At 32.2% G+C, this 15,766-nt stretch overlaps 1 protein-coding gene across 1 annotated transcript in view; it reads right to left on the reverse strand.

The window, feature by feature from the left end:
* The window catches only part of LOC143065177 (uncharacterized), a 44,657-nt gene extending 30,355 nt beyond the window's left edge, over positions 1–14,302 (reverse strand). Inside the window, exons 1-4 of the mRNA XM_076238592.1 lie at positions 14,162–14,302; positions 13,851–13,919; positions 13,177–13,274; positions 12,588–12,821 (exon numbers count right to left, since the gene is read on the reverse strand). Of these exons, the coding sequence (XP_076094707.1) occupies positions 12,588–12,821; positions 13,177–13,228 (286 nt within the window). The 5' untranslated portion in view covers positions 13,229–13,274; positions 13,851–13,919; positions 14,162–14,302. The remainder of the gene's footprint in view (positions 1–12,587; positions 12,822–13,176; positions 13,275–13,850; positions 13,920–14,161) is intronic.
* Between the last annotated feature and the right edge of the window lie 1,464 nt (positions 14,303–15,766).

Genomic DNA, 15,766 nt, shown 5'->3' on the forward strand with positions numbered 1-15,766 from the left:
GTAACTGCTAGTAGTCTGTTGTTATTTGTTATTGTCATTTTGTTTATTTTCTTTTGTTACCTCGTTTGACATCGGACTCGGACTTCTCTTGAACTGAATTTTACTGTGCGTATGGTTATGCGTTTACTTTTCTACATTGGTCAGAGGTATAGGGGGAGGGTTGAGATCTCAAAAACATGTTTAACACCACCGCATGTTTGCTCCTGTATCAAGTCAAGAGCCTCTGACCTTTGTTAGTCGTGTATTATTTTAAACTTTAGTTTTTTTGTGTTTAAATTGTTTAGTATGATGTCCATTATCACTGAACTAGTATATATATATATTTGTTTAGGGGCAAGATGAAGGACGCCTCTTGGTGCGGGAGTTTCTCGCTTCATTGAAGACCTATTGGTGACCTTCTGCTGTTGTCTGTTCTATGGTCGGGTTGTTGTCTCTCTGACACATTCCCCATTTCCATTCTCAATTTTAGAAAAGGGTATTGTCTATTTTTAAAAAAATAGAAGGTACAAAATTATTATGTCTGAAGCTGTTAGGGAGAGTTATAAAACCCTTGACATATGATAAAATTATACATATTTTGAGTCAGAGATGGGAGATCTTTCCATAATGTCCGCCCCTCCTCCCCTCCAAAAAAAAGTAAACAACCCTAAAATCTTATTCCGACATTACCCTTTTTGTAACCTCAACATTACCCCCTCTCTATATCCCACTTCGAGGGCTAATTGCAAGATTAATTTTGATCAAGATAGATTGTTATGCCCAAAATTATCAGCCGGATATGGAACAGGATTAAAGTTTCGTGATCCCGGTAAAAAAAAAAACAAAACAGTTGTGACTTTCTGTCTACATAACGAATATAAAATTGGAGTGGACGAGCTACAAAAAATATAATAGCCTCAACAAAGAGGCAATATCGATAAATTTTTTGATAAAATTATTTAAAATTTCTCAAATTGCGACAAGAGTGCACACGCTGAAATGTCTCGCCTTCTTTACTAATCATTGCTATTATGTTGAGGGGGTCGGAGGGGTCCAGATTCCGAAATCCGGGCATCAAGAGGTCCCGAATTAAAATAAAATCCCGACATCCCGGAATTCGAAAAAAGAAATTCCGGATCCCAAAAGGGTCAATCCCGAAATCTCGAGCTTAAAAACACCCGTTCCCGACGTCCCGAAAAAGGTCCTGCCCACCCTCTATGTTGATAGTCCTAAATATAAAGCTTTACTACAACTATTACATAAATTTAACCTGGTCCAAGAAAATTAGATCAATGTCATATAAACAAACCAAGAAATACATGTACACCTGACAATAAATCACTAAGTATATTTGACCTATCGCTAATAGTTTCTAAGAAACAGACATAACCGAGAAAACTAAACACTGACTAATGAACCATGAAATAAAGGTCAAGGATCTGAACCATGGCAGGCAGAAGTGTACAGCTTACAATTCTTCCATACAGCAAATATAGTTTATATAATCTATTGCTTATAAAAACTAAAAAACTGAACAGTGAGCAATAAACAATGAAAAAGAGGTCAAGGCCAAATAAAACCTGCCAGACTGACATGCACATCATTAAATATTTCCATACACCAAATAAAAATGACATATTGCATATAGTGTCAGAAAAAAAGACTTAATATCAAAAACTTATCTTTGACCACTGAACCATGAAATTTGGTCAAGGTCTGATAAGCACAACTATGCTTGACACATCTATATCATTTTCTCTATTGTTCAATAAAATATCGTCATTTGATCTCGATGGATCAGCAACGTTGTAAATATATGATGAGATGAATTATAATTAACCTTTTATTTCTGACAATCGTTTCATTTCTTAATCTAATTGTACCGCTATTAATAAATTGAATTTTATAAGCAAGACCCGTTTAACTTGTTATTCCCGACGTTACCATTTGAGACGCAATATCGTGCTCAAAGAGCGTTCTATAATCGCAGAAGAAGCGTGTTAAGATCGTGTTGCAATCGAATACATCGTGCATGTATTGTCGTTTATACGTTATAAGATCGTGACTATCGCATTGAAGTCGCAGAATAAGCGTGATGAGAACGTGACCCGTACCTGGATCGTTGCAGAAGCGTAATGAGGATGTAGTAGCATCGTGAAAACAATGAAAATCCAAACTTTCATTCTGCTTGTACCGTGACCCAACCTTTTAGATCGCGGTGAGCGTGGTGCAATAGTGGTCTAGTGTGACTTGGGCATAACACATGCTCCTTGTTTCTCTACCTTTCCTACTGATCAAAATAAGCAACTGGTTCTCGTCTTGTATTTTTGGTATCGTACTTAATCAATACCGAAGAAACGTTGCTATCTTATTTTGTCTTAATTTCATTCTTTAGCAAGTACAAAAAGCATTACCAATTGATACATTTACATATATAAAAATTCATATATGTATAGCATGTATGGCACATGAAAGTATATAACGCTGCCGCGTGCTCTCCGTGTATTCATTTACTCAATTCGCGAATGGCGTGCTTTGTAACTAAACTCACGAATACTAGTGTTTGTTTTATTCATAATTTCATAAAAAAAAAGATGTGGTATGATTGCCAGAAAAACATTTTTTTCCACCACACATTAATTAATGATGAAGTAAGCATGGATAATTCATAGTACAGTCTTCAACATTGAGGAAACCCAATACCGCACAGCAAGCTACAAAAGATTCCAAAATAAAAAATTTAAAACAATTCAATTCATTCGAGAAAATTAATTTTACGGCGCATAAATAGAACTCTTAGTGATTAAACTCGTTTTAGCTACACAACCTACCCCTTAACATTGAACAGTGATAAACAGCATATTATAAAACTTCTTATACAATCAGTCGAAAAGACTTACATAGATAAGATCGTTAGTTTTCTCGATTGAATTGTTTTACATTATCTTATCGGAGCCTTTTATAGCTCACTATGCGGTATGGGCTTTGTTCATTGTTGAAGGCCGTGCGGTGACTTATAGTTGTTAATGTCTGTGTCATTTTGGTCTTTTGTGGATAGTTGTCTCATTGGCAATCATACCACATTTTCTTTTTTATATTGACTCATCAAATAAATGAATAAAGAGCTGCGCATTAATCGCATGATACTCCCCTTGTCTGTATGCTTTAAATGATTTTTTTTCAACGAATAAATTTCCTTGGCCGTTTCCGTCATTTTTTCAGAAAAAAATTCCACAACTGTACAACATCAAATCAGAAATTGTTTAAAAACAAAAGGGTACTTAGTTTAATAGATATTAACCAGTCACCATAGTTTCATCATTCAATGCTGAAAGCATTTTTGATTTATTATTCGAAAAACTGGGGAAAAAAGGCCTCAGGTTTTTTTATGAATAATACCTCATAACTCCAAAAATATAAATATTTCATAAAAGCTGGTAAAAGTGGTTTTGAGTAATTGTCCAAAAACTGGGACAATTCCCCTTTTTTCAATATAAAAATTCAGAACTAATAAACGTAAAATTTGAAATTTATAAGAAATGAAAGGTAGCTTAAATCAACAGAAATATTATACAATTTACTAAAGTTTCATAAAATTTGTGAGAGTGTTTACGAGTGATTGTCCGAAAACAGGAAAATCACCCCTTTCTTAAAAGCATAAAAATTCATGACATGGAAACGTAAAATCTTGAATTTATAAAAATCAAATGGGAGCTTACGTCAATAGATACAAACAATTCAATAAAGTTTCATAAAATTTGGTGGAAGCGTTTTTTATTAATTGTCCGAAGTGTGGACGACGGACTGATGGACAGACAATGGTATACCATTTTAATATGTCCCGTTTTAGACGGGCGTATAAAAATCAAGATACAAGTTTAAAAAAAAAAGGCTTAACACATAGTACAGATGCAAGCGTGCTCGAAGTTTGTGATAGTTAGTTCAAAGCGAATAACAACCTATAAACCATTATGTGTCTGAGCCTTTAAAAGCAGTCAGTAGAATTGCAATGGATTTTGACAAAAAAAATAATGTAATTTTATTATCGACACCTGTTAGGATTATAAATCATTTATGTATCAAATATATCGACCGTTAATTTTTTATCATTTTTTCTGTAAGTTGTTAGTATTATCAACAGAATCTCTTTCAAAACTATGGCTTTATAATTCTCTTCATACCAATTAAATCGCAACACGACGATTTGATATAATTTTTATACTGATATGAACAGAAAAAGATGTCGCTTACACGAAGGCGAAATAACAACCCAACTAAACACATAACCAAAAGTCTCTTGGGAAGCACTTATATTGTATTCAACAGAAGACAGGTGTCTCTATACATATGTAACACTCCCAAACGTGTCCTTCCCCCCAAACGTGTCCGATTCTCCCAAACGTGTCTTTTCTCCCTAAACGTGTCCTAAATGTACAATATTTCCCAAACGTGTCCGATTTCATAACCCCCAAACGTTTACGATAATTGTTATTCGCCAAATCGTGTCCAATATTTAACGCCAAAACGTTACACATCTTTTAGCGCTTTTACATGTATCTCTTAAATAAAATCGCTGATAACGTTTACGGCAATTCTATGATGGGAGACACACGTGATGAAGATGTCATTTATCAGATTAAGTTAGTTCGATGTAGGTTTTTAATGATTATAATAATTGCAAAATTAATCTGTTATTATTAAGTAACTTTGACTGCAGTTGTTTATTGTCCAGTTGCAAGTATTTCATATTCGTTTAGAGCGAACATACACATAGTTCTGGAGTTGAATTAATCGTTAACTTTGATAATTATTTTGTACTTATAAACTCCGATGTTGCCTTTTATATTTATCCGAATATTGCATGGCGGGGTTTTAACAGTATTTTTTTTTTACTTTTGTCAATAGTTTGTGTGTATTTCAAAAGCCCATCAAATTATAAACTTGTTATCCTGGTTTTTAATAAATTTTAGGTTTCCACCATCACTAAGGACACACGATAAGAAACATTACGTCCAGTGCCAAATATTTCATACATAAGTTTTATAGATTCTTTTTTTTTATGAATATTACTGTTATGTGATCAACGCCAGTTTTAAATGCAAATTTATTTTGTAGTGTATAAATAAACTTTAGAATGTTGATTACGTATTGTCCAGTTGCAAGTACTTTATGCATATTTAGAGCGCACAATAGTTTTGCAAGTTTTAATGTTTTTACAGTTGTACTGTACACATTAACTTTAAACTAAACTTTAAACTGATGATCGCGTATTGTCCAGTTGCAAGTATGTCATGCATATTTAGAGAGAACATACAAGTTTTAATGTTTTTGCAGTTCTATTTAGAGAGAACATAGGCTACCTGTTTTTTTTTTTTGTTTTTTTTTTTACATTTTAACATACATGTTTTAATGTTTTTACTGTTCTTTTGTTAAGATAAACTCTAGACTGCTGGTTGCATATTGTCCAGTTGCAAGTATTTCATGCAAATTAGAGAAAACATACAAGTTTTAATGTTTTTTTTTCAGTTCTACTGAATAAATTAACTTTAGACTCTTGATTGCGAATTGTCCAGTTGTCAGTATTTCATGCATAATTAGAGAGAACATTAAAGTTTTAACGCGCAGAGAAAGGGACACTTTGACCCGTTAACTGTACTGTTTAACTCAACATGTTTGCTTACAATTTACAAACGAAATAGCCGAAATGACGCCCCCACTTTAAGCCAGTTTAATTCTTCCGTTTTGAAAAAGTACTAACGTGCTTATGTATATTTTTAATGAAATGGTAAAATTAGTATACGTTAATGAAATAGCAATAACCAAATAACGCTTGATATGGACACGTTTTGGGGATTGGACACGTTTGGGGGTTAGTTGAGAAATGGACACGTTTGGGCGTTTATACAAATGACACGCTTTGGCGCAGTTTTCAACTAGACATGTTTGGGGGAATCGGACACGTTTGGGGGGAAGGACACGTTTCTGAGTGTTACACATATATTATGTCAACTTCCGAATCGTTTGAAAAGTATGATATACTTTAAGCAACTATCAAGTTATTTTTGAAACTGAGTCACACTGGAAGTACATTCGCTTGCACAAACTACTTATAAAAAGTTAAGTAATATAATAGAATAAAAAAGAAGCTGGTAGCCTTAGTTCGTTTTATATTTATTTTTTTGTGTTTAAGTTTATTAATATGTTCCGGAATTTAATGTGACGTCCATTTTCGATGACCTAGTATACATTTGTGTAAAGGGTCCAGCTGGAGCACGACTCCGTGTTCCAGAATTTCTCGCTGTTTTTGCTTTTTGGTCGGATTTTTGTCTCTTTGCAGGCGCGTAGCTACGTTTACGTCAAAACGCCCGGGCGTACACTTAAATTTTGGTAAAAAGAATATTTTTCTTCTCAATACATTAAGAAGAACTGGTTAAAATCATATTATAAGCCTTGCATATCTTCCTTCAATGGCTTGTATAATTGCGAATAAAAGTGACGAAATTTACTTTTTAATCAAAAGGTATCGTATTATATTTTTGTTCATTTTCTGTCAAAGTCTGAATCTACTGTGAATTCTAATAACTTTCCCTTTGTTTAAAGCTATTCATTATCTGTTGAGATATGCATTTTAGTCGAGTCTGCAACTTATTAGTCTCGAAAGCGAGACATAGCAATCCTAAATTCCGTCGGCTGCGTCAACATCTTGGTTCAGCATGTTGTGAAAGTTTTTTTTTAGATATCAATGACTGTCAACTATTCATGAAATTTTACGAAAGTTGGATATATATTTAATTTGACCGTATTTACTGATGAAAGGAATTTCTTTTTGCAATTAACAAGTAGATACAGTCTAGGGTTTTTAGTTACACATCAATTACATTGTCTAACCTTCAACGAATTTTATGAAACTTAGCAGAAGCTTTTTTATAATTAATGTCTGAACCAAAATTTTAAGTGTTTTTGTTTTAATTTTTCAGTTTACGGACTTATCTTTTCGCAACTAACAGACGGTCTGTTTAACACTTTAACTGATAATTTTTTTAAACCTTCATAGATTGCCATGAAACTTTGGCAGAAGAAGATCATGAACAAATATCTAACGAAAATGTTTAATATTCTTAAATTCTGGAATGGACTGATAAATGGATTATTTTTTGCGGAAGCAATCATAGGCCCAGGCGAGATCTAGGGTTCTACGGAAACCTTTACGAATTTTCATAAGACACCCGAAAACTATCAAAATTAATTATTTCATGTCCATTAACGAAATTTGCACATGAAAAGGGGTCTTGATTGAGTGATTGCTTTACCCCATGGCTCCTTTTAAACATGTTTAGAGTAACTGGTTTGGACATTTTCTCTAAAACCAAATCAACACAATGAATAAATTAAACATAAAAGATAAACAAAATAGTCTGTAAAGTATGTTGCTATTGGTGAGTTTTTATTGACAGAAATAGTATCTCATTCTTGATAACTTATTCACTTCAGAGGGGCTTTGCCCCTCGAACCATTACAAACAGGTGCTATGACCTGGACGCGAGGGGCCCTCAGACCCCTTGCCGAGGTAGGGGCGTACACTAAAAAATGGCCAAGCTACGCCACTGCTTTGTCCAATTCTCGTTCCTATTCTGACAACAGAAAAGAAAGAGTTTTTTATTTATAATTCCGGGGAAAGTAATTAGTATGAAACAGTTGATTTTACCCTACAGTGGTTAAAGTTCCACAACTCTTAAATATTGTCACATATAAATGCTATGCTACCAAGTTTACGAACTTTCTGCAATTTACATTAAGTTAAACCTTGCACAATCATATTTCCGTAAGCGTATTACAAAATGATATGAAACAATATTCCAAAAACATCGTTCCCCTGCAAAGAAATGATAATTATAAAAAATATGAATGGACCATCATATACGTTTGTTACAAATGGCCCGAGAACACAGTTATTTTACCCTATCTGTCTATTAAAACATAATGACAATTAAAAAAAATTCCACCTGCTCTTTCCCAATGAGATTTGGTGTGCATAAAGTTTGACTTTTATCCCAAAACATACCAAAAATTCAGAAAACTCTACCAGCTCATTTTCTCCTGGTAACCACAAACACGAGGACACCGGTATGGATGAAGCCAGAGAGCTTCCGAGAAGGGGGATTTCCAGCTTTATTTACCTGACCAATTCACTCATTTCTACACCAAATTTCAAAAAGATTTTTTTTCAGACAGTATATTTGAAGTCTTATCTTTCACCTAAATACAAACAAATAGTAAAAAATTCCAAAAAAAGACAAAGAAAAAAATTAAGAAAGAAAACACTAAAATTAAAGGGAACTATATTCGTTCAACGACAACGAAAATTGAGGGTAGATAACTGTGTCCTTGGGCCAAATGATTAAGAGCTGGATTGATTGATTGTTGGTTGCTAAACAAATACTAGGTAGATAAAGCAAAATAAACTAATTATAACTTCTAGTTTGTTATCATCATTATTATAGGAAATTAGCACAAACAAACCAAAAAATCGAAACAATAAAAGAAAAGAAAAAAAAAAACACGGTCAAGATTTAAATAAAACGATGAAAAAATTAGTTATGACTGACAGCAAATTGAATAGGGACCACAACTGTAATACATTCATACAAAATAATAGCTTGGGATACTAGTAGGCAGGTACAGAAAAAAAAGGTACTGTTTTAGAATGTTTGTAGGGTTCAAGTCTCTGTCATGCCATTTGGGAGTAGTAAAGAACGCTACCAAGATAATGATATATAACAAGAAAGCGACATCACTCACTAGAAGACGAGTTTTACACACATACACACGAAACTTGTAAAATGACAAAAGTTTTATCTTTTAAATATTACCTTTTTATTGACCTTTCTTTTGACTAGCATACACAAATTCTGGAAGCGTCGACCATGTGTAGTGTATTCTGTCATCATTGCAGAAGTTGAAACACTATATATATGTATTTCCGTTTGTAGACCGCCCCCCCCCTTGTTGGGAAAATTTGATTGATTATATTGGGAATCACTGAAGCATGACTGGAGCGGGCCCCCTTTAGGTCATTCAGTGCTCCCCGCCCCCTTTATGAAAAATTCTGGACACTGCTGCTGTCGTAAATGATGATAGAGAGGATTAACTGTCGCTAATGCTTTACATTACATAAGATTGTCACTGACTGAGACCCATTTTTTGTGTCGACATATTTGTCCTATAACACTCGTTTTGCTTTCACGTATTAAAGATGTAAAATCATGTTGAATAAAAAGTAATAGAGTGTACATAAAACAGAACCTCATGGAACTGTCTTATGTTTGTTGAAATACTATTCACATAATTATGATATATTCTTTGCTACATTTTTTTTTCTCCGGTAAAAGAAAATATAAGAAGTCATTCATCCTTCGAAATATACATGTACCACACATACATGCATGCAAGTTAATTTCATATTATCTTTTATAAGATGATGCTTATTTGATATTCTGCGACAGAGAATTGTGAATATTATAAGCTTGGGAAAATCAAGTTTGTTAGATAGATTCAAAATCAGTAAATGCTGTACAATGCAGAAAAATACAAATTTGAAAACAAAAAATAGCGCAGTGATCAAATTAATATAACACTTACACCCATCCCTCCCAATCCCACTCCACCCGCGAACCCTGCTCCTTGAGCATGTACAGAAACTGGCATGGACAATATCTAATATTCTAATATTATTCCTGCTTTTCTAACATGTTTGACACATTCAGCCACGATATGGTTAAATGCTCCTTCGTCTACTCCGCATCGCTTAATAATTCCATTTTCAGGACAAAAACGGCTTATTGTTCGCGCTGATGCATGCTTGATTCCTAAAGAAGTCATGTTGAGAAATGTCTTGGTGTGTTCTTCCGTCAAGTATCATTTGTTGAATCAAACATCGATGGTCTAAAAGTTCTTTTATTCTTACAACATGTACATGTATGTAAACAAGTGACTTCTTCACTTTGAGAGAACTAAATTAAAGATTTCAACACCGACAATTCAAAGAAAGAAAAGACAAACAAAAACAAAAATAAGATAGATAGACAGATAGATAGTCACAATGAATGACAGATTGATAGATCGAAATATAGATATAAACATGTAGCTACAAAGACAGATAGATATTAGATAAAAAGAAAGAATGATGTTTTTGTTGTCATTATCGTACTTGTCAGTGTACCATTCTTGTTCGGAATTTGTTGATACCACACATAGTTAACACACACACACACACCTTAAAAAGATCTTCAAGATATATTGCGCTACAAACAAGAAAAAAGAAAACGGAAATAGTAAAACATTTAATCAAAAGTGTCAACAATTTAAACATCTAAAACACCTATATTGAAACAAATTACATTTCGTTCTCATTATTAGACATTTAAATAATGAACATTTTTCAACTTTGAATATTGCACAGTAAAATGAAAAACTGAAAAATTGGAGCATTTTTCATTTTTCAATATCAAACGTCAAATTGAAAAATGTTCCACATTGGAGCATTTTTCATTTTTCAATATTTGAAGTCAAATTGAAAAATGCTCCACGCTAGAGCATTTTTCATTTTTCAATATTGTAAGTCAAATTGAAAAATGCTCCACGTTAGAGTATTTTTCATTTTTCAATATTGTAAACTAAATTGAAAAATGCTAAAGGTCAGTATTTTCAATATTTGCTTTTAAGAATGAGATTGAAATATGTTTTGTTTTCTTAAACAAGCAAATACAAATGTTTTAATATATTTAAACTGTTGACAAAATAAAATCATTTTAAACACAAACTTATTGTTATTTGTTTCAATATCTTCGTTAAATCAAAAATATAATTTCATGAAAATAACAAATTTCAAATTTCATAGAGAAAATAGTTTTTCAAAAGTGATTTCAATAGATTTTTGTTACATTTTTCAAACCAACTACCTTTAAAATTTGCAGAGCAATTTGAAAATTTATTTTTCATTTTAAAATGAAAAATGTTTGGCGTAAATGTACACGGACGTCATTTGGCTCTAATTTTTACTGTTTTCATACCTATGCAACAAACCAGAAAACTATTGAAATGGTTTAAAACAGAAAAGGGAGAAAAAACGTAAGCAGAAAAGCAATAGGCCCGACCAATAGATTTGTTATCGTTATTAACATACAAGTAATATGTTATATGAAAATCAATGCTGATTTGTACTCTTCTTAATAAGTTGACTCTAATTAAAAAAAATTCTCCTAGTTAAAACCGATAGGGTTGAAAATGTAGTTTATTTACAACGTCATACTTCCTTCCGATACTTCAATAAAATGTTGGTATAATTGCGAGGATTTTAAGCTGTTGTTGATATGTTTGACCAGTAATACCATTTAAGGAAGATGTAAACCCTAATAACTGTCTCTCATGCAGACTTAAAATAGTTATATATAAATAAGATGTTTTGTGATATAGAAGTCATCAACAATATGTCACCGTACAGCCTGATCAAATGAGAAACCCCATACCGCATACAAAGCTTGCAAAGGTCCAGAATAGACAAATATCAATCCACCTAAACGAGAAAACTGTCTTATGTACAAAAAAAAAAATAAATAAACGAAAAATAAATTTCATATACGGCAACAAACCACAACCATATAAATCACAGGGTTCTGAGTTGGAAAAGTCACATATATAGTTTCGCGGGGCTAAGGTAGCACTCCACATTCAGGTGTGTAGTTTCGCATTTTGGCCCCTGTAGAATTTTCAAATATGAGAGCTTGTATGCAATATCAAAATAGCCTTCAAAGTGTGTTTATATGAACATCAAGATTATGTAATGTATGTAATATAGGCTGTCCTTATTTGAATATCCATACCAAATATTGGTCCGGCAATCATTGTAATGTTTTTTTCCAACTTTTTGTCGCACGAACTTTGTGATTAAATTTTACGAAAAAATGAGGTGAAACTAGAATGAGAATGAGGTGACTAGAATGAGAATCAGGGCGCTGATTTTTTCGTTTCAATTGTGAACACATTACGTCCTGTCGAGGCCATTGTTAGCCGACTATACGACATATATACAAGGTGACCTATATATATATATATTTTGCTCTTTGGATTCCTTTATTTATCCCCTATCAATATAAACTAGTGTTTTGAAAAGTTTATTATTTTGAAACTGAGATTGAAGCGAACTCCCTTAAACACTTTGAGGTTCTTATAACAAAAGGTCATTATGAAAATAAGAGAATGGCCTGAAAATAAAAATGTTTTTGATGACTTGGAAAAAAGTGACATAAGGATGAAAATCCAAAATTGTCAGCCAAGTATTTTACTTTAAATTGAGTCAACATGATTAGAGGGCTGTTTTTTTACCCTTCTTATCAAAGTATTTAAATAATACCATTTTACATCTAAAAATTATAAGAACACGACTTTGCATTTGCTTTATCACTTGTATAAACTAAATATAATTAAAACTGTTAAGTAAACTGAGAAGATGACTTGTCAAGTCGTAACATATATGTTTGTGTCTTTAAGCAAATGAACAAGTCTCAAACTAAAAAATACAGATAAGGAATTTGTACAATGAAAAATCATACCATCGTTTTCTTCAAGTGGTGTCGTCTGTTTGTTTTTCCTTGGTGTAGTCATTGAAGATGTGGTGGACATATCATCATTTGTATTGAATTCCATCGTTGTCGCCTTGAGCATAGTTGTTACTTCCTCGCTAGTCAACAGCTGTGTAGACGTTGGAGTAGTACGTTCGGCTTCTCTAGTAATATTGTGTTGGGATGAAACTTCTGTTGTGTTTTGTTGACTTTTCACAACAATAGCTATAAACAATGAATGATTAAATATGTTTCAATATGTCTTATTTAGGACATATAAGTTATCTTAGATATGAGCAAAGGTAACCACTTTAACAATATGTAGAAAGCATTGTTAGTTGAATTAGTTAATTGAAAAAGTTGAAATGGATACATGTTAATCAAAACATTAATAAATCAACAAATAGATTAATAATATTAAATATAGATAAAACTTTTGTGTATTTTTAAAACAGTTGACATTAATGTAAACGTTAAAAGACAGTCCGATTAAACATATGTCGATATACCAGACAAACATTGATGTAAAACCATTGGAATTGCTTCAAATCTAAACCCAGTTAAAATCGATAATTCTTACCTGTAGTACAATTTTTATCACCAGTATGCATCCAACCAGGGTAACATACCATTTCAAATGTGTAGTATGCAGTATTTCTTGCACTTCGCCCACAGCACCTATCAAACAAGATTATTTTCTCCTACAGTTCTTACTGAACCAATAACCGTTTTAGAGTTATTAGGTTATTGTTGACTAGAATGAGAATCAGGGCGCTGATTTTTTCGTTTCAATTGTGAACACATTACGTCCTGTCGAGGCCATTGTTAGCCGACTATACGACATATATATATATATATATATATATATATATATATATATATATATTGCATAAAGATGACAGTAAAATACATTTATACTTCTTGAAGTCATAATACGACAACACAATTATATAATTACAATGAAACAAATTATAGAATGAACAAACAAAAAAAAAATACCACTGAAAAATATATAAGACGGTAAATAATGAATAATCATCTTTACATTCCTGCATACTAATTTAAAATGATTTTAGTTTAAAGGTATCGGTTGTAACAAAAAACCCGGTACAAACAGACATACATTTGAGAATAAACAGTCGTATTTGAATCATTATCTGACGGCATAGTAAAACAGTTCACGACATAAGCATATCCTTCAAACGGCTGTTGACTATAACAAACATCATTAAAACATAATATTATTATTTTTACCACCATAGTCTTTTACAGCTGCAGTAATAGCTTGTTCTGTATTTTACAATCTTCCTTGAACATACATGGCTAAAACAAATATACAAAATATTTATTCTGTGCAGATTTTTAGCATTCACTTTATTTTCAATAATGACTAAAGATGCTTACTGATACTGATCTCTTGTCGGATAAAACAAAATGTCATCGAAAAAGAGGAACATTTAAAAAAATCGATACTTTTCTATCTTTTACGTAGATACATTCTCACTTTGTTGGGGGGAACTTTATGATTTTCATACGTGTAACTTTTTTATAAGGTGATATCTTACCCTGAAAAACTGTTTTCTCCATGGGCATAGCAGAGTGAAATTAAAACAATGAACAAAAAGTACAGAAAATTCCTTTTCCAACCAGTTGAAAATACTTGCACACGAATATTCTCTAGCAGCTGCTGTTACTGAATTGCTCGGTTCAAATGAAATATAATGGAAACATTGTGCCAATATTGGTTCGATTTTTTAATTTAATACTCAATTTATATTTGAAATTGCAAGAATCTTTCTATATATAGAATTTAAAGAGTCACGTATAAGATTTTGTTTCAAACCTTTCATTGTCCAAGATTAAATCAACCGAACAGTGAAGTATAAACTATTTCTGAAAGAACGCAAGCTGTAGTACATATACTATTAATAGAGCATAGTTCATGTTATCTGTTGGATAATTTTATTCCATTTGATGTTTAATGACAATTAAAAACAACTAATTGAAATTGGAATATTCACTTGTTTATTTTTTACTTTGTGTTTACATACATTTGTGTTTTTACTCCATACGGTCTTCGATGATTATGAAGCTTTATTATATATGCAAAAAGTAAAAACACAAAAATACTGAACTCCGAGGAAAATTCAAAACGGAAGGTCCCTAATCAAATGGCAAAATCAAATGATAAAACACATCAAACAAATGGACAACAAATGTCATATTTCTGATTTGGTACAGGCATTTTCAAATGTAGAAAATGGTGGATGCAATGTTAACTCCAGTCAAATTGATTGTCGTCATCATGATTTATGTTTTTTTTTTAACTATATCTTAAATTAAAAAAATAAAAATATGATTTATATGTTAACCGGCATATACGACAATAAGGAGATGTTGTTTAATTGCCAATGACAATCTCCGGCGCAGAGATCACATATCCGTTCCGTTCAATACTTTGTAACACTACACTCATATTAAGTGCAGTATTGCGGAGCATGTATGGAACGGATATGAACTCTGCGCCGGAGATTGTGCCAATGAAACAAATACTTCTACAGACCAAATGACAAAGATACGAAGAATTACATGCTATCGTTATAATTTTTCAATGTAACCTTTCTACTGTTTAAAGACTAAATTTTAAAATATAAATGTCTTAATTTAAAGAAACAGTACAAACAAACATATCATTGTTGCAGTTAACACATGGTTTTTATTTATTTAGTATTAGAATGCTGTTACACTCACCCATTTGTAAAAAAAACCTTTCTAAAGTTCAATTAACACTTATCATAACTTATGAGTATAGATACAAATAAATACGATGTATCATCGTGACTATTTTAACCAGGCACTAAGTAGGTCCCTATTTAAAGTGGACATTTGTTTGTTCGATAATCCATAACCTCTCTACATACATTATTACAACCTACATGTGGAATATTCGTATGAACGGGTGACATCTTAGGAAAAACGTGTTATGTATGTCGTAGCAGATGTAAGGCCTACATTGTACCAGGGAGTATCAGAATTTAAAAATAAAATAAAAGATTCTCAAAAGAGACCAAGGTCATTTGTTGTAACGAAATATTTGATAAAATATTCATCTATTTCATACATATCTTAATACCAGTTTGCTACTCTTGGACTTGTTGTCTTATATATTT

The sequence above is a fragment of the Mytilus galloprovincialis genome, chromosome 2 (genome assembly GCF_965363235.1).
Source record: "Mytilus galloprovincialis chromosome 2, xbMytGall1.hap1.1, whole genome shotgun sequence".
NCBI classification, from domain to species: domain Eukaryota; kingdom Metazoa; phylum Mollusca; class Bivalvia; order Mytilida; family Mytilidae; genus Mytilus; species Mytilus galloprovincialis.